The sequence below is a fragment of the Ranitomeya imitator genome, chromosome 4 (assembly GCF_032444005.1).
Source record: "Ranitomeya imitator isolate aRanImi1 chromosome 4, aRanImi1.pri, whole genome shotgun sequence".
Lineage (NCBI taxonomy): Eukaryota > Metazoa > Chordata > Amphibia > Anura > Dendrobatidae > Ranitomeya > Ranitomeya imitator.
Window position 1 is genome coordinate 495,812,342 of NC_091285.1, and position 26,203 is coordinate 495,838,544.

Here is a 26,203-nt window from a genome sequence, read left to right on the forward strand (position 1 = left end):
ATTAGGCCTACAAATTGGGTATGGGGTGTAGAGAGATGGTGTGTTCCACTCCAAGGTGTTCTCCAGGTTGCCTTTCCTGAGCTTCGATCTTCCGGCTCTCGTTTAGTAGTTGTTGGAAACTACGCTGCATTAGGCCTACAAATTGGGTATGGGGTGTAGAGAGATGGTGTGTTCCACTCCAAGGTGTTCCACAGGTTTCCTCCCCAATGCTTCGATCTTCATGCTCTCGTTTAATAGTTGTTGGAAACTACGCTGCATTAGGCCTACAAATTGGGTATGGGGTGTAGAGAGATGGTGTGTTCCACTCCAAGGTGTTCTCCAGGTTGCCTTTCCTGAGCTTCGATCTTCCGGCTCTCGTTTAGTAGTTGTTGGAAACTACACTGCATTAGGCCTACAAATTGGGTATGGGGTGTAGAGAGATGGTGTGTTCCACTCCAAGGTGTTCTCCAGGTTGCCTTTCCTGAGCTTCGATCTTCCGGCTCTCGTTTAGTAGTTGTTGGAAACTACACTGCATTAGGCCTACAAATTGGGTATGGGGTGTAGAGAGATGGTGTGTTCCACTCCAAGGTGTTCTCCAGGTTGCCTTTCCTGAACTTCTATCTTCAGGCTCTCATTAAATTGTTAAACGGAACAACTGCATTTGGCGTACTAGTTGGTTTGGGGCCTACTATCGGTGTCTGCCACTCCTTGCTGTTCTCCTGGTTTCCTGTCCTAAAATTCCGTTTTCAGGCACTCGTTAAGTAGTTGTTAATGTTAGACTGCATTTGGCCTACTAGTTGGGTTGGGGCCTACTATCGGTGTCTGCCACTCCTTGCTGTTCTCCTCCACTGAACAAAGCTGTGCCGCCTGTTTACTACGGTTGCCAATTTTGAACTGCATTTCGACTACTTACTGATTTGGGCCTACTCTCTGTGTCAGCCTCTCATTCCAGTTGTCCTCCACTGCAATGCCCCCTGGTTATTCCTGTGTTACCAATTTTGAACTGCATTTAGCCAACTTTATTCTTTGGGCCTATATCTGTGTTTCCTCCTCATCCTGCCCATTGCCCATCCAGTGATAGATGAGTCTGCTGGTACATTGACCCATAACGCAACATTCCCCGTGCACGCTACACAACAACATTGTGACCCTGCTGAAAGTCAGGTTGCTCTTCCCGCATACCATACCACCTTACACGGGGACAAAGAGGAAGGTGCAGATGAAAGTGCAGGTTCCTTCATCAGGTGGGGGGAGGAATACTAGTTGGCGACGTCACTGGCACAGGGCCTCTCATAGTACGCAAAAGTGTTGCTGCCGGTGGGAGGCGCCCCCGCCGTGCAAACACACCGCTGTACTTTGAGGGGCCCTGTGCCAGTGCCAATGCCAACGAGTGGGCCCCCCCTGCTTGCTCAGGTTCACAGCACTTGCAAAGTTGAAATACTTACCTCTCCCTGCTCCACTGCCGTGACGTGGTCCAGATTTCCTGGGCCCACTAATTACTTGAACCAGCCCTACCCACCACAACTTTAGCCAAATGACCCCCAATTTCAAATGCTTTCCAATTATTATAAGGTAAATTACGCTTGACAAGCTTCATTAAGAAGAATGGATGGTTTTGACATTAACATGGGCACTCTAGGTGTTTTCCTGGCCCCCACTCACTGCCGACTATGCTGCCCCATTGACTTGCATTGGGTTTCGTGTTTCGGTCGATCCCGACTTTACGTCATAATCGGCCGATTTCACTCGACCCGACTTTTGAGATAGTCGGGTTTCGCGAAACCCGGCTCGACTCTAAAAAGGTCAAGGTCGCTCAACTCTAATTGTGAGAGCATGCATTTACATTATAATTGACATGCATAAATTGCAGACAGTGATACAGGAATTATTCATCACATAAAGTGCAGTGCATAAATATAGATAGAGATGGCATTGAAAAATATGCATTTAGACATCAATTAGTAATGATAAAACAGGTGTAGAACCTTGTTAATCACATCCATGACTTGTCCCACTCTTGGGGAAAGGCAAAAAGATCCAAGTAAACAATATGTTACAAAGGAACGAAACCTCAGCGCTACCAAGTCACAGTGCCTTAAAAAAAAAAAAATCTATATATAAACAGAAAAATAAATGTACAACAGTGTTATAGCATGATTATAATTCAGTTTTCATCTTGTGTTAGTATAAAACACCATAGTCGTAAGTCTATCATTTTCAAGCATGTTACAAAGGAACGAAACCTCAGCGCTACATTGTATTTGCAGCGCCCCAGAGACCTGGTTGTTGCAGTAGTATCGCTCTGCCACTAAGGGGAGTGATGGTACATCTGATGGCACTAAAGGAGTTCATCTGACCAGGTATCACCAGCACACATTACACTTCACACTCCGGCCACTAGGGGGAGCAAAAGGTTTTATTTATTAGGCCACTCCTCACACTGGTAAAACTAGGGGTTGGATAGGAAGTTAGTCAGAAGCTGACTGGGTTTTGTTCAGGCAACATCCCGTGGCAGGGGGTGTTGTGGGGGGGAAGATTCATGGGGGTCCCCGTCAGGCGTGGGAACCTGGCAGGCACCTAGCGACAAGGATAGAATGTTACGGAGCCGCGCCTGCGCTATCTGCGGCGGCATCCAAAGAAAGGACACGAAGCAAAGGATATTGTGGACAGTGAGAAACGAGATCAAGCACAAAGGAGAGCCAGTAGGAGTCGTGCCCGGAGAACGGCAACATCCTACTTAGACGCGTAGCCGGTGCCCGGAACACCGAGGAAGTAACTGACTTTATGCCTTACTTCAAATACCGCAGGACAGTTAATTATAGGTTGGCTGTCTACCTTACATCACCTAAGCAGACATAGGGGGCAACGCGTGGAGAGGGGCGTCTCTAGGGTCCCGGAAGAACTCCGAGCCTTCCCGTCAAACGGGTGCGTCCTAGCCATAACAAACCTGGGGGACAGAGAATAGAAAGAACGAGAAAGAACTAGAAAGAACGAGAAAGAACGAGAACAGAAGTTGTGAGGACTATCCTGAATGCTCAGCAGGGAAGCACTTCAACACACAGGCGTTAGTGGTAGGCAACGATTTCCACCTGCAAAGGGAACTCTGGATGTGCCTTCGGATCGGCCGGTCTCAGACAGCCCTGTTAACAGTGCTCTGGATTGTGGATCCTGAAGTCACCAGTAAAGAGGTAAAGAGACTGCAACCCTGTGTCCTCGTTATTGACTGCGCCTCACACCATCATCACCTACACTACTGGGAAGCCCTGGGGATATACTTCACCTGTGGGAAGGTATACATCTAGCTGCCATCACATCACCCCGGTGGACCCCGAGCAGCGTCGGTCACCCTGACCGAATACCACAGGTGGCGACACGAAACCTTGACAGACTTGTATCACTTTTTTTTGGACGCCCCTTAGCAGGGTCACGGACCGGGTCCAGCCACCGTGACAACCCCAGAACTGAGCCAGAGAGGACCGGTACCGAGTAACCCGCGGCCCTGCGTCTGGGGGCGCTCCATATTCATATAGTAACATAGTAACATAGTTAGTAAGGCCGAAAAAAGACATTTGTCCATCCAGTTCAGCCTATATTCCATCATAATAAATCCCCAGATCTACGTCCTTCTACAGAACCTAATAATTATATGATACAATATTGTTCTGCTCCAGGAAGACATCCAGGCCTCTCTTGAACCCCTCGACTGAGTTCGCCATCACCACCTCCTCAGGCAAGCAATTCCAGATTCTCACTGCCCTAACAGTAAAGAATCCTCTTCTATGTTGGTGGAAAAACCTTCTCTCCTCCAGACTCAAAGAATGCCACATATGATGACTGATAAGCTACAACATCTTTGTTTATAAACAGAGAAACTAAATGTACAGCACATAAAGTTTTAATATAGTAGCACTTTGATATAATGACACAAATATTGTTCAATAATATAATGCTCATAAAATCAAAAAGCACCATACATATAAGACTCATTTTCAAACATGTTAAAATTAGATATTAGAAGGGCTAGGAAAAATCCAAAAGGGTGAGAACACCCCCCATTAGCTGGGGCTGGCAACTCACCACACGAAGAATGGGGGAGACACGAGCCTCGCTAAAGAAATGTGTCTCAACCCCAAATTCTTAAATGGATAATATACTCCTCTAAAGCCACATCTTAAACCTTTTCAATAGAGGGAATCATCCCCAAGTCACAGAAGGTCCCTTGTGTCAAGAGTAAATATATCTACATATTATTGTTTGATCTCAATTTCCAACTAAAAATAAATAAATAAATAAAAACAAAAAACACCTTGCCAATCTTTCTGAATGGGAAAAACCATGGATCATAATATTTGATTATATTCACATTTTTCAAAAAAGGAAAACATTTTTTTAAAAACAATTGGCACTAACCCAAGCAAAAAGAAAAAGAATCCAGCTGAAGCATATAAGAGACACCACAAAGAGTAACTCATGAAAGAACTAATTATATAAAAGGTTTTAGCATATTTAACCTCCGGATCCATAATAATTCCATAGTTTTAAGCACGCCATCTCAAGGGGGGGGGGGGTGATAATCAATGATACGAAATTTGAGATTTTCCAGTGTGGTCCTGTTTCACAAAATGTTGATCAAGTTTCTTTTTTTCTAATTGTGTATCTGAGGTGATTCACATGGGTTTTAGGGTATGTGCACACGTTCAGTTTTTTTTTGTGTTTTTTTCACGATAAAACGCTATAAAAACGCATAAAAAAATTCATACATATGCATCCTATCATTTAGAATGCATTCTGCAATTTTTGTGCAGATGATGCATTTTTTTCCGCGCAAAAAATGCATCGCGGTAAAAAAAGCAGCATGTTCATTAATTTTGCGGATTTTTCGTGTTTTTCCCGCTATTTAATGCATTGGAAAAAACCGTGGAAAAAAAAACCGCACAAAAAACGTGCAAAAAACACATAAAAAATGCATGCGGATTTCTGGCAGAAATGTCCGGTTTTTGTCAGGAGATTTCTGCAAGAAATCCTGAGGTGTGCACATACCCTAAAGGTCCCATGCGATCTCACCCACATAACACAATTTACATAGACATTCCAACAATTAATCACTAGAACATGTTAGCTAACTCATCAGTAATTGAATGGCAGAAATTGTCAGTACAGCTGAAGCATCCCAGACAAGGGTGACAACCAACTCCATCTCTTTATCTTTTTCTTGTAACGGACATTTATATACTCAATTTTTTTCTTTTGTCAGTAAAAAATATATCCTTTTCACTACAAAGTGGTGTGCTGCCTCCAATTTTTCTGGATAGATAATAGATGGATAGATAGTTAATAGATAGATAGATAGATAGATAGATAGATAGATAGATAGATAGATAGATAGATAGATAGATAGATAGATATGTGATAGATAGATATTAGATATGTAATAGATAGATAGATAGATAGATAGATAGATAGATAGATAGATAGATAGATAGATAGATAGATAATAGATAGATAGATATTAGATATGTAATAGATAGATAGATAGATAGATAATAGATGGATAGATAGTTAATAGATAGATAGATAGATAGATAGATATGTGATAGATAGATATTAGATATGTAATAGATAGATAGATAGATAGATAGATAGATATGTGATAGATAGATATTAGATATGTAATAGATAGATAGATAGATAGATAGATAGATATGTGATAGATAGATATTAGATATGTAATAGATAGATAGATAGATAGATAGATAGATGGATATTAGATAGATAGATAGATTATTATTATTATTCATTTTTATAGCGCCATTTATTCCATGGCGCTTTACAAGTGAATGGGGCAAATATAGACAAATACAATAAACATGAGTAAAACAAGGCACACACAAGTGCAGGAGGAGAGAGGACCCTGCCCGCGAGGGCTCACAGATAGATACAGTCATGGCCAAAAGTATTGACACCCCTGCAATTCTGTCAGATAATACTCAGTTTCTTCCTGAAAATGATTGCAAACACAAATTCTTTGGTATTATTATCTTCATTTAATTTGTCTTAAATTAAAAAACACAAAAGAGAATGAAGCAAAAAGCAAAACATTGATCATTTCACACAAAACTCCAGAAATGGGCCAGACAAAAGTATTGGCACCCTCAGCCTAATACTTGGTTGCACAACCTTTAGCCAAAATAAATGCGACCAACCGCTTCCGGTAACCATCAATGAGTTTCTTACAATGCTCTGCTGGAATTTTAGACCATTCTTCTTTTGACAAACTACTCCAGGTCCCTGATATTTGAAGGGTGCCTTCTCCAAACTGCCATTTTTAGATCTCTCCACAGGTGTTCTATGGGATTCAGGTCTGGACTCATTGCTGGCCACCTTAGAAGCCTCCAGTGCTTTCTCTCAAACCATTTCCTAATGCTTTTTGAAGTGTGTTTTGGGTCATTGTCCTGCTGGAAGACCCATGACCTCTGAGGGAGACCCAGCTTTCTCACACTGGGCCCTACATTATGCTGCAAAATTTGTTGGTAGTCTTCAGACTTCATAATGCCATGCAAACGGTCAAGCAGTCCAGTGTCAGAGGCAGCAAAGCAACCCCAAAACATCAGGGAACCTCCGCCATGTTTGACTGTAGGAACCGTGTTCTTTTCTTTGAATGCCTCTTTTTTTCTCCTGTAAACTCTATGTTGATACCTTTGCCCAAAAAGCTCTACTTTTGTCTCATCTGACCAGAGATAATTCTTCCAAAATGTTTTTTTGGCTTTTTCAGGTAAGTTTTGGAAAACTCCAGCCTGGCTTTTTTATGTCTTGGGGTAAGAAGTGGGGTCTTCCTGGGTCTCCTACCATACAGTCCCTTTTCATTCAGATGCCGACGGATAGTACGGGTTGACACTATTGTACCCTCGGACTGCAGGGCAGCTTGAACTTGTTTGGATGTTAGTCGAGGTTCTTTATCCAACATCCGCACAATCGTGCGTTGAAATCTCTTGTAAATTTTTCTTTTCCGTCCACATCTAGGGAGGTTAGCCACAGTGCCATGGGCTTTAAACTTCTTGATGACACTGCGCACGGTAGACACAGGAACATTCAGGTCTTTGGAGATGGACTTGCAGCCTTGAGATTGCTCATGCTTCCTCACAATTTGGTTTCTCAAGTCCTCAGACAGTTCTTTGGTCGTCTTTCTTTTCTCCATGCTCAATGTGGTGCACACAAGGACACAGGACAGAGGTTGAGTCAACTTTAATCCATGTCAACTGGCTGCAAGTGTGATTTAGTTATTGCCAACACATGTTGGGTGCCACAGGTAAGTTACTGGTGCTGTTAATTACACAAATTAGAGAAGCATCACATGATTTTTCGAACAGTGCCAATACTTTTGTTCACCCCCTTTTTTTTTGTTTGCTGTGGAATTATATCCAATTTGGCTTTAGGACAATTATTTTTGTGTTTTTTCATTTAAGACAAATTAAATGAAGATAATAATACCAAATAATTTATTTTTGCAATCATTTTCAGGAAGAAAATGAGTATTATTTGACAGAAATGCAGGGGTGTCAATACTTTTGGCCATGACTGTAGATAGATAACACTGAAGAACTAAGAACAGAAGTGCAGTCAGGCTTGGTGTAAACAGGTCATGTAGAACATAGTTATGCTAAATGGTAGAAAACCACCAACTTATTCCTTACCAAAAGGTACAATGTTCTTGCACATGAGTAGGGTCTATCATTCTCTGCCCCCAACAGTTTCTATGACTGTAATTACCTTCTGATATGTCTGTACGGGAAGAATCCTCATATACATGTATTTTGTAGCGATAAACTGATACAGCATAATGTTGAACCATTGGAAAATAAGCACATATGACGTGAGACACGCAAATGCATAGGAATTTATCACAGTTTCCCCCCATCCAGGAACTATAACAATAAGCTTTCTTAATTATAAGGAAGATATGTAAATTGCATGATTAATGAAATCAAGCATGAAGAGAGGGAAAGGTTACCGAGTACAATTGCATAAAACATTTAGCTCTCAGTTAAATTATCCTGATTGACCTGTTTAGGGGACAATGTGGCAAAAAGTATATTCAGTAAATTATTAAGGAAATAAGTTACCTGTGCACTTAGTACTGAATTCCTGTATAACTGGCTGAGCTTTGACTTTCTTCCTGCCTGGAGGACCCATGGGACCAGGAGGACCTGGTGGACCTGGTGGGCCTTGAGGTCCCATTTCTCCTTTCATACCTGCAGAATTGTTTACATATGATCAGAATGGCAGACATTGTAAATTTCCTTCCTTTGGAGTTTTGTACTTTGAGTCCATGGAAGGTAAACCCGTGTGCGAATACATAAAAATGAACATACTGTATTACATATGTAATGGGGGTGAAGGTATTTTGTTGGGGTATTCATTATTCAAGAAACTGCATTTGTTTTCCAATGCTCATCTACCTTCACTAAGGACGTCATTAGAAGTGTCACCTTCGTCCCCCTTCTCCCCCTTTTCACCCCTTTTTCCCGTCATGCCATCTTTTCCAGAATACCCAATTTCACCGGAATCTCCTTTCTCTCCTTTTTCACCTTGTTCACCTTTCATTCCTGGTTCACCTAAATAATAAAGAAAAACAAAACGCTCCACGTAATGTAACAACATTTTATGTAACCGCCTCTAGTTTACCGAAAACCTGTGGATTTTTGTTGGGTAACAGTTTGCTGATGCCATAGACATTAAAGCACTCAATGTCCTTGGCGTTAATTTTTAATTCGAGCAGGTCGTATAGAATTTGTCTTTGGGTGAATGAAGAAGCAAATTACGCATTATATGTCAGTGAGAGCTTACCTTGTTATGTACATGAGCTTCCATGGATACTGGGACATGGCAAAATTGATTGGCCTGAATTTAAAAAAGTATACGTGTCTGCCAAAGACTACGAGATGGATTCACTTTTAGGCTATGTGCACACGTATTCTGGTCCACTGCGGATTTATCCGCAGCGGATTTGATGAATCCGCAGTGCAAAACCGCTGCGGATTTACCGCGGTTTTTCTGCAGATTTCACTGCGGTTTTACAACTGCGGTTTTCTATTGGAGCAGCTGTAAAACCGCTGTGAAATCCGCAGAAAGAAGTGACATGCTGCAGAATGTAAACTGCTGCGTGTCCACACGTTTTTTTCCGCAGCATGTGCACAGCGTTTTTTGTTTCCCATAGGTTTACATTGAACTGTAAACTCATGGGTATTAGGTTTTGCTGCCTTTTTTTTTTTTTGCCAAAACTTGATGAAGTTGAATCCGATTATTTTTTTTTTTGCACTAAACTTTTTCAGCATGCAGAAGAGATAACTGTACCCTGATAAAAACTTGTAAACAACAATGCAGCAAAAACTAAGCAAAATCTGTTTTTTGTAAGCAGCTTAACCCCTTTACACCCAATGATGTGCAGTGTCCGTCATTGGGTGCCTCCCGCTGTTTGGTGTGGGCCCCGGCAATGAGCCTGCACCTTTTCAAGCATGTGACAGCTGATCTGAACCACTGTCATGTGCCCCTAACAGCCATGGGTGGAATAGCGATCCACCCATGGCTGTTAACATGTTAAATGCCGCTGTCAATCTCTGACAGCGGCATTTAACATGCAAGCGCCGTGTCACATGACCGTGGGTCACCGATGGGTTGGCATGACAACCCGGGGTCTGCAGCTGACCCCTGTGGTTCTCATAGCCAGGTTGCTATGAACACTGCCCAGCAGTAAGTGATTAAAAAAAAAAACCATTACACTTACCTAGCCAGCACTCCCTCGCAGCGTCCTGCTCCGGTGCCAGCAACTGCTTTATGCTTGTAGGCAGCGCATCAAAGGGACGTCATGCGCTGCTCACAAACAGAGCACAGTTGCCAGAATACTCGTCAGGACTGTGAGCGCAAAGAGCAGTGACTATTCATTGCTCTTCAGTAGCGCGGAGTGTCAGCAACCAGCTTCCTGCTGCTTCCGGCGGTCACAAGTGCCACTATTTAAGTGAAATGAATATTCATTTCTCTTAAGTAGTGGCACACATGAATGCTTTCAACAGCAGGAAGCCGGTTCCTGACACTGCGCACTACAGAAGATCAATGAATAGTCACTGCTCTTTGCGCTCACAGTCCTGGTGAGTATTCCGGCAGTTGTGCTCTGCTTGTTTGTTTCTTTCATTTTTTCTTTATTTGGGGATTTAAAAAAATATATTTTTGCACTTTTATTTATTTATTTTTTTACATTGCCCCAGTATGGGGCAGTACTGTATAACATCAGATCGCTGATCTGATGTTCTGCAACTCATCTGCACTGCAGGGCATTAGACCAGGATCTGACGGGCAGGGAGGAGGCATCTCAGTTCCTGCTCTGAGCAGGCACTGACACGCCACCTTCCCTGAAGGACCCCATGGCCATCTTAAGGTACCATCACACTCAGCGATGCTGCAGTGATATAGAAAACGAGCCAACCTAAACTAGATCGCTGGAGCGTCGCTGTTTAGGTCACTGTAGAAACGTCAAACACAGCAACTCCAGAACGATGCAGGAGCGATCCAGTGACGTAACGGCGACTCACTTATCGTTCTCGCTGGTTGTTAGCTCCATGTAAAACGTTGCTGGCATCGTTGCTTTTGATGTCAAACATGACGATACATGCCGACCTGACGACCAAATAAAGTTCTGGACTTCTAGCTCAGACCAGCGATGGCACAGCGGGATCCAGATCGCTGCTGCGTGTCAAACACAACGAGATCGCTATCCAGGACGCTGCAACATCACGGATCATTGTCGTTCTCGTTGCAAAGTTGCTGAGTGTGACGGCACCTTTATGCTCTGCTGATAAATCTTCTGCTGATAAAACGCTGATTGTACTGAAACTTTGGTACATAGCTTAATAAGTGACACGTCCCTGAAATCAGACTCTTTTGGCCTACGTTACTTGCTGCTCAAAGATGAAATATCATAAAACTGCTGACAGATTTAAATATTGCATAAGATAGATAGATACATACATAGCTATTATGGTTAACATCTGCTACAACAATCATCTGTATTGGAACACAGCAGAGAAAACAATCACATTACCAATTTTTCCTCTTTTTCCAGAAGCACCGGGTTCACCTTTGTGTCCTGGAATACCAGGAACCCCATCAGAACCATTAAATCCTGGCATCCCATCCATTCCATCAAATCCAGGGGGTCCTACAACAAACATGTCAAATCATTAAAAAAAACAGCCTGTAATGCAACACTTGCTATATAATGCTTGGCATCAAATTGAAATCCTTACGGAAAATGATTTCTGTGTTGAAGGTCCAACTGTTTTTCCTGGCAAAGGAGCGTGTGTCAACAAGGATTTTATAAATATGGTAGCTGACCTAAATTATAACCTCTCTGAGAAAATCATGAAAAGTTGATTTAAAAATGGTCGTCAACAAAATGGGTTCAGTATGCGTGTATCTGATGGACCTTAGAATCTGTACGTAAAAATTTAGTCTGAATAAGACGTTGGTTTACTCAAAGGTGGTCTTTTGGGGCAGTATCCCTAAATAACTATGTAACATTTTCTAATGTGACCCCCATGCCAGATGCATCAAGATTAGTGATGAGCGAATATACTCGGTACTCGAGATTTCCCGAGCACGCTCGGGTGTCCTCCGAGTATTTTTTAGTGCTCGGAGATTTAGTTTTTATTGCTGCAGCTGAATGATTTACAAATGTTAGCCAGCATAAGTACATGTGGGGATTCCCTAGCAACCAGGCAACCCCCACATGTACTTATGCTGGCTATCAGATGTAAATCATTCAGCTTCGGCGATGAAAACTAAATCTCCGGGGACTTACAAATACTCGGAGGACCCCCGATCGTGCTTGGGAAATCTCAAGTACCGAGTATATTTGCTCATCACTAATCACGATATCTTGATATAGGCTACTGCACTTTTGCAAAGTCAAATATCTCTTGTTCTTCCAACTTGACATATTTAAAGGAAACCTGTCAGGCAGCTCATGCTGTCCTAACTGTTGGCAGCACAAAGCACAGCCGGCGGTATGATTGCAGCAAGGTATATTCTTCTCTGAAATGCTCCAGCATTTAAAAAATATATACTTCGAAGATCAGGGCAGGGGGCTATGTCCAACCGGGGAGAAGACTAGTCTGGCTCCACCCATGGCTGGCACTTAGCAAAGTGACTGCATCCAATTGACAGGTTTCTCCCTTTCGTGTACATAAGGAAAGATCTGTCAATCAGCTGTTAAGATCCTCAAACTATAATCACACTGGAGCATTTCATAGAATATTTTATTTGGCTGCAATTCTGCATCCAGGCTGCAGTTCAAGCAGCCCATGGTTTTGGCCAGCAGGAATCGCCTAACAGGTTTCATCTTTCCATTAATTGCATCTCTTGGCAGGAAAAACGCTGCTGAAAAAAACACTCGTTTTTGCCACTTTTTTGTATGCATTTTTTGTATGTGTTTTTGCATGCGTTTTTGTACAGTAATCAATGTTTTTTTGAGCTAAGTAAAGATATTTAAAAAAAAAGTTTTCTGATGTAATTTTTTGGTTCAACACCACCTTTTTCACGCTGATGCAGTGGCATCGGTAATGGAATTAGGGCTTCAATAACACCTAGCTCTAGGCTTAGTAATGAAAAGGTGTCAGCCCGACACCCTCATTACTAAGCCGATAAGTAAACACAAACATAAACACACACATTGTCACCAGCCTATGTAGGAGCATTAACAGAATGAACCTACATATTCTGTAACCAGACAGCAACTGTTAATGTTAAACAAAAACAAGAAAAAAAAATTGCGTGGGCTCCTGATTAATTTTAATAACCAGCAAAGGGAAAGCCCACAGCTGAGGGCTGTTGTTAATATTCTGGGAAGGAGCCAATAGCCATAAAGATTCCTAGGCTATTAATATCAGCTCACAGCTGTTTGCTTAGACTTTACTAGCTAATTTACAGGGGGACCCTAGAAAAAAATTGACATAGGGTCCCCTTACAAAATCAAACCAGCAAAGGCTAGGCAGACAACTGCAGGCTGATATTAATAGCATTGGAAGGGGCCATGGATATTGGCCTCTCCCAGACTAAACAGCAGCTCTCAGCAGCCCGAGAAAAATTGCATCTATAAGATGCACCAAATCTGATGCTGAATCTTGCTTTTCCTACTTGCCCTGCAGCAGTGGCAAGTGGGGTTCATTTTTGTGGGGTTGATGTCACCTTTGTATTGTCAGGTGACATCAAGCCCACAGGTTAGTAATGGAGAGGTGTCTATACTGTATGTCACCTATCCATTAGTAGCCCCATAGTGATATTGTATAAAAACAGACACACTCAGAATAAAGTCGTTTATTTCAAATAATGACACAGACTCCTTTAATAATCTTAATTAAACCATACTTATTGAACGCCTAATCCACCAAAGCCAACGTCTCCTGCAACAAAAATAAAATAAACAGCAATATTCCTCACTGGTCCACAGAGAAGATAATCCATAATGTCCCACAACGATCCTGATCACTTTGACAGCAGTTACTGATGTTACTGCTCTCGAAGACAGTCGGCAATACACTGCTAGGAGGTAATCACTCTCGCAGTGTATCACTGAGCTACTGTGAGAGAGTTCACTGGAGTTCATCAGCTGATCAGCTCTGGTGACCTCCCTTAAGTCACCACTGCTGCATGGGAAAGTTCCCACGCAGCAGTGCCATAAGTGAGAGCAACGAAGCTGATGAACTCCGGTGAACTCTCACGGCAGCTCAGTGGTACATTGAGGGAGCTATTACTTCCTGTCAGTGTATCGCCAGCGGCTGGGTAGAGCAGTAACATCTTCCAATGTGACTTTTCTAAACGTGAGATTGCCGTGGGACACTTGGGATTACATGGACTACGGCGGACAGGTGAGCATATGTTGGTTTATTATTTTACATTATTTCTACGAAACAAAGGCTTTGGGGATTTGGTGTTAGGTGAGTATAATTTTTTTTAATTTTTATTTGAATATGTATATAATTTTACTCTTTTTTTTTTAAATGTGAGCACAAACATCGGCAGATGAGACTATGTCTCCCATTAGCTGCACCTGCTGTCACAGTTATCAGTGACACCAGATGTAGCCTGATTAGAGCAGTAGTCTCATCATTCCACGCTTGTGGGTCACAGTCACAGCTGCGGGGTCACCCTGACATCTGCCAGCATGATCCCGCAGCGCTCTGGCCAACAGTACTGCCGGTAGTGTTACTGTGGGTGACAGTCACAGCTGCAGGGTCATACTGATATCTGCCAGCATGATCCCACAGTGCTCTGACCAATGCTCTTACCAGCAGTAGCGTTACCACCTATAAGAACTACCATACTGATGTTTCTCACACTGTCACACAGATGACAGCTTGGGAAACACCATAGAAAGCCAGTAGAATGCAAAACAAAAACTCAGCAAATCCGCAAACATTTTTATACCTGCGTTTTTGCTGTAGATTTGACTGACTCAATTGAAGTCAGATTTTAAGGCTCATCTTTCTTGCATTTCCTTTCTATATCCCCGCATCCTCTACCTTATGTGTTTAGTCCGGTTTTACAATAGGTACGGAAGGTATTCAGACCCTTTAAATGTTTTGCTCTTTGTTTCATTGAAGTCATTTAGAGAATTTAAAACAGTTCATTTTTTTCACATTAATGCTCACTCTGCAACCCATCTTGACTGGAAAAAAAACAGGAATGTAGAATTTTTTGCAAATTTAATAAAAAAGAAAAACTGAAATATCACATGGTCATAAGTATTCAGACCCTTTGCTCAGACACTCATATTTAAGTCACACGCTGTCCATTTCCTTGTCATCCTCCTTGAGATGGTTCTACTCCTTCATTGGAGTACAGATGACAGAACTTGATTTGGAAAGGCACATATTTGTCTATATAAGACCTCACAGCTCACAGTGGATGTCAGACCAAATGAGAATCATGAGGTCAAAGGAACTGGCCAAGGAGCTGAGAGACAGAATTGTGGCAAGGAACAGATCTGTCAAAGGTTACAACAGACTTTCTGCAGTAGTCAAGGTTCCTAAAAGCAATCATGGGAGAGGAGCCTTGGTAACAGAGTTAAAGAAGAACCCCAAGATCACTGTGGCTGAGCTCCACAGATGCAGTAGAGAGATGGGAGAAAGTTCGACAAAGTCAACTATCACTGCAGCCCTCCACCAGTCGGACCTTTATGGCAGAGTAGCCCGACGGAAGCCTCTCCTCAGTGCAAGAGATATGAAAGCCCTCATAGAGTTTGCTAAAAAAACACATGAAGAACTCCCAGACTATGAGAAATAAGATTCTCTGGACTGATGAGATGAAGATAGACCTTGTAGGTGATAATTCTTAGCGGTATGTGTGTAGAAAACCAGGCACTGCTCATCACCTGCCCAATACAATCCCAACAGTGAAACATGGTGGTGGCAGCATCATGCTATGGGGGTGTTTTTCAGCTGCAGGGACAGGATGACTGGTTGACATTGAAGGAAACATGAATGCGGCCAAGTACAGAGATATCCTGGATGAAAACCTCTTCCAGAGTGCTCTTGACCTCAGACTTGGCAGAAGGTTCACCTTCCAACAAGACAATGACCCTTTGCACACAGCTAAAATAACAAAGGAGGGGCTTCAGCACAACTCTGTGACCATTATAGACCTGGCCCAGCCAGAGTCCTGACCTAAACCCAATTGAGCATCTCTGGAGAGACCTGAAAATGGCTGTCCACCAACGTTCATCATCCAACCTGATGGAACTGGATAGGATCTGCAAGGAAGAATGGCAAAGATCTCCAAATCCTGGTGTGAAAAACTTGTTGCATCATTCCTAAGAAGACACATGGCGGTACTAGCGCAAAAGGGTGCTTCTACTCAATACTGAGCAAAGGGTCTGAATACTTATGACCATGTGATATTTCAGTTCTTCTTTAATAATAAATTTGCAAAAATGACTGCATTTCCGTTTTTTTCTGTCAAGATGAGGTGCAGAGTGAATATAAATGTTCAAATCACCTTTCCTTTTGCCTCATTCAAAATTAAATTAAAAAAGACATATTTGGAATTGCTGAGTTCAGAAACGCCAGATCTATCAAAATCTAAAAACAGTTAATCCGATTGATAAACTGCGTAATGAAAAAAAGTCAAAACGCCTAAATTACATATTTGGTCATCCCAAAATTGCAATAGTAGGCGATCAAAATATCATATCTATCTCAAAATGGTAGTAATAAAATCATCAGCTTGGCACGCAAAAAATAAGCCCTGACCCAGCCCCAGATTCTCGAAAAATAAAGATGTGAGGGGTCTCGGAAAATGTTGCCATTTTTGGGGGATTTTGGATTTTTTTTTACCACTTAAATAAAAAAGAACCTAGACATGTTTGGTGTCTATGAACATGTAATGACCTGGAGAATCATAATGGAAGGTCAGTTTTAGCATTTAGTGAAATGGTGAAAAAAGAAAAAAAAAACAATTGTGAAATGGCTCTTTTGTTTGCAATTTAACTGCACTTGGATTTTTTTCCCCATTTTCCAGTACACTATATGGTAAAATCAATGGTGTCGTTCAAAAATACAACTCATCCCGCCAAAACCAAATCCTCACACGGCCATATTGAAGAAAAATAAAAAAGTAATGGATGTGGGATGATGGGGAGCAAAAATGGAAACTCAAAAAATGGAAATTCCTATGGTCATGAGGAGGATAAAGGACTTTTAAATTCCAAGATATGGTGAGTGCCGTATTTCTTTCTCTTCCTGTGGACATATTCACTTACTCTTGCTGAGCACCACTGGAATTCCTGCTGACTTTAATGTCATTTAATATAAGTTGAAATGTGGGATATTTCAATTCTATTTTAGATATGTTATGTTGTGTTATACTTCCTTTGGCTGCTAGATTATAGTCAATAGCCCTCATTCATCAAGACCGGCTATTTTCTTGATGGTCTCCGTGATGGGGCGTGATGGAGTTAGTGGAGTTGGTTTTGTTTGCATGCCTCTTCATGAATTTGGAGCATCTGACAAGTGGCTGGAGTAAGATTTCTGGTGTAAGGAACGCCACAGCTGGTCATGAATTAAGTGAGTTGTGGCATCACGGTCCATCCCACAAAAGTCACACCAATTCTTCCAGACCTGGGAAACTGCAAAAACTCCCAACATTTTTGTGCAACTCTGAGTTGCGAAAAAATTTAGTGACTTTTCAAAGCAATTTATCCCAGACTACTGGTAAATTGCTTTGATGAATTGGGGCCAATATGTCTACTATGTTTGATCACCTTGTAATAACCATAACTACACAATGTACTAATTTATTCTGACTTTATTATGATGTTTTCCATTACCTACACTATATATAAACTTTTAATAACAATACAGTTAATTAAAAAAAATAAGCCATCTATGCTTCAGCTCCAAAAAAGAACAAAGTTATAGGCATTAGCTGTTCAAAGTGCACATAACAATTACACTATTTATATACTGTATGGGCCACTTGCCAGGTGGGATTGCCATAATTATACTTTTTTTGATTCATGAAGTGATAGTATTTGAACATTATGAAATAAGATTACTAGTAATTAAGAAGGTGGAATATTACTTACCTGGAGGCCCAGGCGGACCTGCAAATAAAATGAGTATAATTATTAAAATTGCGAACACTTTAAATTATATTGTTAAAATATGCTGCACAGCTGGAATTTACAGGCAGCCCATGCAGAGAATAGATTAGGCATCACTATGAATCTTCCTAATGAGCAAGGAAAACAAAATGGAAAGGACCAATATTGAAAAACAATTTTCAACGTTAAATCAGTTGTCTGGGATTTTTTTTTCTAAGATTGGGTGAGGGGCAGGACAGAAAAGGTGTTAAAATAATGATATAAATGCTTAAAGGCTGCTGTTTTGTTTGTCCTCACCAGTCCTACAGTGATAAGATCATCAGTCATGTGACTGTGGCAGCCAATTGGCTTCAGCAGTGTGGTCACATGATTTAGGGTATGTGCACACGCTGCGGATTTTGCTGCGGATCCGCAGCTGTTTTCCCTGAGTTTACAGTACCATATAAACGTATGGAAAACAAAATCCGCAGTGCACATGCTGCAGAAAAAAAGGTGCAGAAACATAGCGTTGTTTATTCCGCAGCATGTCAATTCTTTGTGCGGATTCCGCAGCAGTTTACACCTGCTCCATAATAGGAATCTGCAGGTGTAAAACTGCATGTGAAATCCGCAAAAAAACTGCGGTAATTCCGCAGGAAATCCACAGTGCGGATTACCTGCGGATTTACAAAAATCAGTCCGGAAAAATCTGCAGAGTAATCCGAAGCGTGTGCACATACCCTAAGAGCTGTAATGTTAGCATTGCAGGAAGGGCAAAATAGCAGAGACAACTGGAGCAGTAGTTCCGACATGGTGGGGTTTGACTAGGTAAATAAAATATATTTTATTATGTTATCACACCTCCTGTTCTTACCTATTTTTTTTAAATATCAAACAACTCCTGTAATTGTGATGCCTTTGAGACATAATATGGTTAAACGATGTAGATTTATGCTCAATTGAGAGTATCAAAGATATGGGAAGAAAAAAAATTAACTCCATCTGTGCAAAACCACAGTTTTTGGCTGCTAGTTTTGTGGCCTTTTTCATGATGTCTCAGGAATTTATCAAAAGCTGCACACAATTACAGCCAATATTTTGGCATTATGAGATTATACAGTACATACAGCATGGTAGCACTATGAGACAAGACTATAGACATATTATTATAGCAATATGAGACTATACTATACACACAATATTGTAGCACTATGAGACTAAACTTTCCACACAGTATTGCAGCACTATGAGACTAGACTATATACACAGTATTGTGTGTTATGACCTGGTGGTAAGGACAATAATGGACCTGGTGGTTAAGAGCACACGGACTGCCCTGATAGTTACTAATAATATAGGACGAGCTCTGAGACGTGGGAACTCTGCTGACCGCAATCCCTAATCCTATCACACACACTAGAAATAGCCGTGGATTGCTCCTAACGCTCCCTATGCAACTCGACACAGCCTAAGAAACTAGCTAGCCCTAGAGATAGAAAAATAAAGCCTACCTTGCCTCAGAGAAATTCCCCAAAGGAAAAGGCAGCCCCTCACATATAATGACTGTGAGTAAAGATGAAAATTACAAACACAGAGTTGAAATAGATTTAGCAAAGTGAGGTCCGACTTACTGAACAGACAGAGGATAGGAAAGGTAACTTTGCGGTCAGCACAAAAAACTACAAAAAGACCACGCAGAGGGCGCAAAAAGACCCTCCGCACCGACTCACGGTGTGGAGGCGCTCCCTCTGCGTCCCAGAGCTTCCAGCAAGCAAGACAAATCAAAATAGCAAGCTGGACAGAAAAATAGCAAACCAGAGAAAAACAAGCAGGAACTTAGCTTCTGCTGGGAAGACAGGACACAAGAACGATCCAGGAGAGAACTAGACCAATACTGGAACATTGGCAGGTGGCATGGAGCAATGATCTAAGTGGAGTTAAATAGAGCAGCCAGCTAACGAATTAACCTCATCACCTGTGGAAGGAAACTCAGAAGCCGCAGCTCCACTCACAACCACCAAAGGAAGCCCATGGACAGAACCAGCCGAAGTACCATTCATGACCACAGGAGGGAGCTTGACAACAGAATTCACAACAATTGTGGCACTATGGGACTATCTGTCTGCCTGGATAGAATAGGGGGTGGCAGAAACGAATGTCTCCCTTTTTGAGCACGTAGGCACTTATCTCTTCAAACAAGCAGGTCCCCTGATGATTAGCTTGGAGGAAACGCGTCGGGACTGACCACAGGGAGAGTGCAGGGCATGTTGATACAGGGGTAGCTGTGGACTGCCCTTGTAAGGGCAGGAGTTCTGGGGATAGACTATTGTTAGCCCCATAGGGAATGACAGGGCATTGTCGTCTCTTTTAATCAAACTCCGGAGAATTCCCTGACCAGAGGTCTTCCGGTACTCCTGCTCATGCATCCTGGAATTGGTGAGATCGTTCCGTTTTCCAATTCTTATTCTTATTAGGGACACCGTATTATAGGTGCCATGTTTTGCCATTCTGTGATAATTTTTTCACATGCAACCAACTGTATGAAGTATTACTCTGTGATTCATATGTATTTGTCTCTGGCAGCTAGTGTCTAAACCATACGTTGGTCTGCTTTTCCTCCGCAAGTGCCTCTGCAGGCGGAGTGTTTTTGAATCCTATTAGGGGTTTTTTTGTGTTTCATAGTTGAGACCTTACCCCAAGTGTTTTAAATCACTTTTGGGTGACTTTGTTTTGACTTTTATCTATATTTAGTAAAAGTTATGTTTTATTTCCACTTGCGCTGTATTTAGTATTACCTATATCTAGTGGGTTCATCTGTTTAGTATAACCGTTATACAGATTTTGCTATTTTGCACTATGGGACTATACCATACACACAATACTGTAGCACTATGAGAATAGACTAAACACATAGTATTGTAGAACTATGAGACTATACCATATACACAGTATTGTAGCACTATGAAAACTAGACTATAAACTATGGTGAATGGAGCTTACTCGTGCCACTACAGTTGGAGGCAGATGCCAGCATGGTAACACCTGGGATCTGCCGGGTATAAAGTAGAATCATCTCCTCGCCGGCTTCATACACTCCTTATCGCCTTTTGATGCAATTGTACGTCATAAGTCATTAAAATGTTAAACAATAGAATGTGAACAGAGCACATCTGTGTTTTATCTGTTTTTTATTTCACTGACCTGCACTGCTGAATTTGATCAGGAACACAGATCACAGTAAAATATGTTTCAGTTTGTTGGTAACCAGAAATAAAACAGTGAAAAAGCAAATTCACTGTAATGGGTCCAGAATCTATCGGCAAAATTGATGAGTAGCACATTTACCAAAAATATCTGATGTGTAAAAGAGTCAAAAACCAAGACGGTATTATGGGGTCTTAGTAGAAAGAAAACCAAAGTGGAGAAAGATATCTGATAGATAGGGTTTGTGTTGTCACCAGACACAACTTTTTTGTCCTTGATCTAGGACATTATATAAACTGGTAAATATTTCAGAGTGATATAGACAAGAAATGTTTAGAATAAAGGCATATGAAATATATACTTATGAGAGTATTATCTTTCTTCTGTAACATTGAGCCATATCCCTGCATGGCTCATTGCTGATTAGGCACATAGGATCATACATCTTATATATGCACTTTAAGCACTTTATGTAGGTGTTGATGGTGGCTTTGTTAAGGAGTCCTTTCTGAGAGTCAGGGAGGGTCAATCTACGTGGAGCAGAAGCACTATTTCACTACCCAGGGTGCCAACCTCTGCTGTAAGGACAGGATAAATATAGGATGACGCACTATCTATCTTCCCTAGGCTCTTCCTTTTGTGTTATTTATAAGCGCCAAAATCCACAAGCTATTTTTTATGTTTTTTGTATCTCAGTAGACAATTTCTTTGGGATTACCTGTATCAGTCCCTCTACAAACTCTTTGTTATATACAAGAGGATTTTTTGGTATTTTAAAAAGTATTAATAAAAGTAATTTTTTAAAGGGTTTCTTTCTCCACTTTGGTTTTCCTGATGTGTAAAAGAGCTCTTATTGATAGAGATGGGAAATGGGAGTGGACCCTTAGCCAGTTATAGCCTCACTAATATAGAAAGAGAACTTTGTCTAACTCTCTACCTTTACCATAACTGATTGAAGCCCGTAGGTCAACCCACGCAGCTGACAGTAAGTGTGAGTGTATATATGTATACGGATTATTTATACGCATGTATTATGCGTGTATAGCTGTCAGTGTCAGTGTGGGGGCCCTCATTCAGTAAAAGACACTGTCTTTTCAACAAAGAATATAGGTAGTACTGCCGAACTCAAAGTAGATGTCAGTACTACCTTATAATGATGCTTCAGACTTCAGCCAAAGTGTCTCTGCTCTAAACCAGTGTTTTTCAACCAGTGTGCCGCGGCACACTAGTGTGCCGCGACACATGGTCGGGTGTGCCGCGGGGAACGGGAGTCAGCTGTTCTCTGTGCCGACTGTCAAGCTGACAGCCGGCACAGAGAAGCTGCAGCGCGCCGGCTCCCGGAGATCAATTGTACTCGCAGCCATCTACCAGCTGCGAGTACAATTGAGGCTCTGACCGCTGGGTCAGAGCGACGCCAGCAGCGTGATCAAGTCATGTCATCACGCTGCTGACGTCACTATCCGGCGCGCAGGAGAAAGAAGAGACTTGGTGGTAAGTGCTCCTGTGCTGTGGAGCTGAAGACACCGAAGATTCAGCGTGGGGTGGGTTTATGGGGAGTATGTGGGGGGATTTATTAAGTGTGTGGGGGGATTTATTAAGTGTGTGGGGGGATTTATTAAGTGTGGGGGGATTTATTCAGTGTGGGGGGGGATTTATTCAGTGTGTGGGGGGATTTATTCTGTGTGTGGGGAGATTTATTCAGTGTGGGGGGGATTTATTCAGTGTGTGGGGGGATTTATTCAGTGTGTGTGGGGGGATTTATTCAGTGTGTGGGGGGGATTTATTCAGTGTGTGGGGGGGATTTATTCAGTGTGTACGTGGGGGGGGGCTGGAATTTATTTAGCATGTGTGGGGCAGGGTGCATTTATTCTGTGTGGAAGGGGATGGATTTATTCTATCGGAAGGGGAGTGGATATATTCTGTGGGGGTGAGTGGGGAGATGGGGGTGGACACAGTAGCGAGGGGAAAAATGTGTGCTGACAGTACTGGGAGCAACGGTGATGGGATGTGTGAGGACAGTATGGGGAGTCGGGGGAATGTGTGAGGGGGGAATGTGTGAGGAGGAAATATGGAGAGAGGGGTATGTTAGCAGGGGGGGGGATGTACAGGAGGAGGCTATTAGAAATGTGTGCAGACAGTATGGGGGGATGAAAGTGTGAGTGGACACATAATAGATACTGAGTAGTGTGAGGGTAACAGCCAGGAGGAGACAGTATGCCAAGTAGGAGGAGTGTAATGAAGGGGCACAGTAGAGAGACTGGGCTCTCTATGAGGGACACCGTATGAGAAGGCAGTGTGAAGTATGGAAAAGAGAGAGAGGGTAGTGTGGATGGCATGTACCATAAGAGGGACAGTGAGGGTCATATTATGTGCTGGGAATAAAGTGAGGGGCAATTATTTACTCAGGGGCTCAGCCTAGGGCAGATATTGTTATTCCGGAGCATTAAACTCCGGAATACCCCATACCCCATACCCCACTGCTATCTTTAAGGGTGTTGTGTCGGGATGTGCTGCAGAAGACAGGAGAAGATGGAAGTCTGCAGAAACGAGCTCTGCCGGTGGATGAGAAGAGTCATCATGGCATCTGGACAAGGTGAAGATGAAAAGAAAGAGGCGACTCCACAAACAACGTCATCTATCAGGTACCTGGATGTAAATGTGTTTTTTTTGTGATACTAATTCTCATTTTTATTTGTTAGGAACATTAAAGGGGATGTCCAAGGTTGTGATGAGTCTGCAGTCATACTATGTGACTGCAGACTTCTGAATTCTCACAGTGCACACTGCTATCATAATTCTCTGATGTTGGTGATTTACATACATGCGGTCACGTGCTGACTAGACATGTGTGGCCTCATTCAATGAAAATGAATTGACTGAGGCCGGACACGTCTAGTTAGAATGTGGCCAGAGGTATCCAAATCACATACTTGTGCTGTCATGACCGTCCACTCTGGCCACCGGCAAGGGAGAATCCTGAAAGTGTGCAGTGCTTGTGCTGTGAGAATTCAGAAGCCTGCAGTCACATAGAATGACTGCAGACTTTCATCTCAAACCTGGACGCACCATTTTGTGCCATTTTGGTTGGTGGTGTGCCTCGGGATTTTTTAAGTATAAAAAGTGTGCCGCGGCTCAAAAAAGGTTGAAAATCACTGCTCTAAACGTTCAGAATGAGAGGGCCCCCGGAGGATTCTCTGGTGCTCTGCTGGGCCCGTCCAACACTAGAGGTCCTATGTAGAGTTGAGCGACCTTGACCTTTTTAGAGTCGAGCCGGGTTTCGCGAAACCCGACTATCTCAAAAGTCGGGTCGAGTGAAATCGCCCAATTATGACGTAAAGTCGGGATCGACCGAAACACGAAACCCAATGCAAGTCAATGGGGCAGCATAGTCAGCAGTGAGTGGGGGCCAGGAAAACACCTAGAGTGCCCATTTTAATGTCAAAACCATCCATTCTTCTTAATGAAGCTTGTCAAGCGTAATTTACCTTATAATAATTGGAAGGCATTTGAAATTGGGGGTCATTTGGCTAAAGTTGTGGTGGGTAGGGCTGGTTCAAGTAATTAGTGGGCCCAGGAAATCTGGACCACGTCACGGCAGTGGAGCAGGGAGAGGTAAGTATTTCAACTTTGCAAGTGCTGTGAACCTGAGCAAGCAGGGGGGGCCCACTCGTTGGCATTGGCACTGGCACAGGGCCCCTCAAAGTACAGCGGTGTGTTTGCACGGCGGGGGCGCCTCCCACCGGCAGCAACACTTTTGCGTACCATGAGAGGCCCTGTGCCAGTGACGTCGCCAACTAGTATTCCTCCCCCCACCTGATGAAGGAACCTGCACTTTCATCTGCACCTTCCTGTTTGTCCCCGTGTAAGGTGGTATGGTATGAGGGAAGGGGGACCTGACTTTCAGCAGGGTCACAATCTTGCAGTGTAGCGTGCACGGGAAATGTTGCGTTATGGGTCAATGTACCAGCAGACTCATCTATCACTGGCTGGGCAATGGGCAGGATGAGGAGGAAACACAGATATAGGCCCAAAGAATAAAGTGGGCTAAATGCAGTTCAAAATTGGTAACACAGGACTAATCAGGGGGCATTGCAGTGGAGGACAACTGGAATGAGAGGCTGACACAGAGAGTAGGCCCAAATCAGTAAGTAGTCGAAATGCAGTTCAAAATTGGCAACAGTAGTAAACAGGCGGCACAGCTTTGTTCAGTGGAGGAGAACAGCAAGGAGTGGCAGACACCGATAGTAGGCCCCAACCCAACTAGTAGGACAAATGCAGTCTAACATTAACAACTACTTAACGAGCGCCTGAAAACGGAATTTCAGGACAGGAAACCAGGAGAACAGCAAGGAGCGGCAGACACCGATAGTAGGCCCCAAACCAACTAGTACGCCAAATGCAGTTGTTCCGTTTAACCACAATTTAATGAGAGCCTGAAGATAGAAGTTCAGGAAAGGCAACCTGGAGAACACCTTGGAGTGGAACACACCATCTCTCTACACCCCATACCCAATTTGTAGGCCTAATGCAGCGTAGTTTCCAACAACTACTAAACGAGAGCCGGAAGATCGAAGCAATGGAGAGGAAACCTGGGGAACACCTTGGAGTGTAACACACCATCTCTCTACACCCCATACCCAATTTGTAGGCCTAATGCAGCGTAGTTTCCAACAACTACTAAACGAGAGCCGGAAGATCGAAGCTCAGGAAAGGCAACCTGGAGAACACCTTGGAGTGGAACACACCATCTCTCTACACCCCATACCCAATTTGTAGGCCCAATGCAGCGTAGTTTCCAACAACTACTAAACGAGAGCCGGAAGATCGAAGCAATGGAGAGGAAACCTGGGGAACACCTTGGAGTGTAACACACCATCTCTCTACACCCCATACCCAATTTGTAGGCCTAATGCAGCGTAGTTTCCAACAACTACTAAACGAGAGCCGGAAGATCGAAGCAATGGAGAGGAAACCTGGGGAACACCTTGGAGTGTAACACACCATCTCTCTACACCCCATACCCAATTTGTAGGCCTAATGCAGCGTAGTTTCCAACAACTACTAAACGAGAGCCGGAAGATCGAAGCAATGGAGAGGAAACCTGGGGAACACCTTGGAGTGGAACACACCATCTCTCTACAGTGGAACACACCATCTCTCTACACCCCATACCCAATTTGTAGACCTAATGCAGCGTAGTTTCCAACAACTACTAAACGAGAGCCGGAAGATCGAAGCTCAGGAAAGGCAACCTGGGGAACACCTTGGAGTGGAACACACCATCTCTCTACACCCCATACCCAATTTGTAGGCCCAATGCAGCGTAGTTTCCAACAACTACTAAACGAGAGCCGGAAGATCGAAGCTCAGGAAAGGCAACCTGGGGAACAC

General features: G+C 42.8%; 1 protein-coding gene across 2 annotated transcripts in view; it reads right to left on the minus strand.

Annotated features, from left to right (window-relative positions):
- GLDN (gliomedin) overlaps positions 1-26,203 on the minus strand; it is an 81,635-nt gene that overhangs the window by 36,643 nt on the left and 18,789 nt on the right. For both annotated transcript variants that reach the window (XM_069766006.1, XM_069766007.1), the window contains exons 3-6: positions 17,612-17,629; positions 11,072-11,188; positions 8,436-8,591; positions 8,100-8,228 (exon numbers count right to left, since the gene is read on the minus strand). In XM_069766006.1, the coding sequence (XP_069622107.1) occupies positions 8,100-8,228; positions 8,436-8,591; positions 11,072-11,188; positions 17,612-17,629 (420 nt within the window). The remainder of the gene's footprint in view (positions 1-8,099; positions 8,229-8,435; positions 8,592-11,071; positions 11,189-17,611; positions 17,630-26,203) is intronic.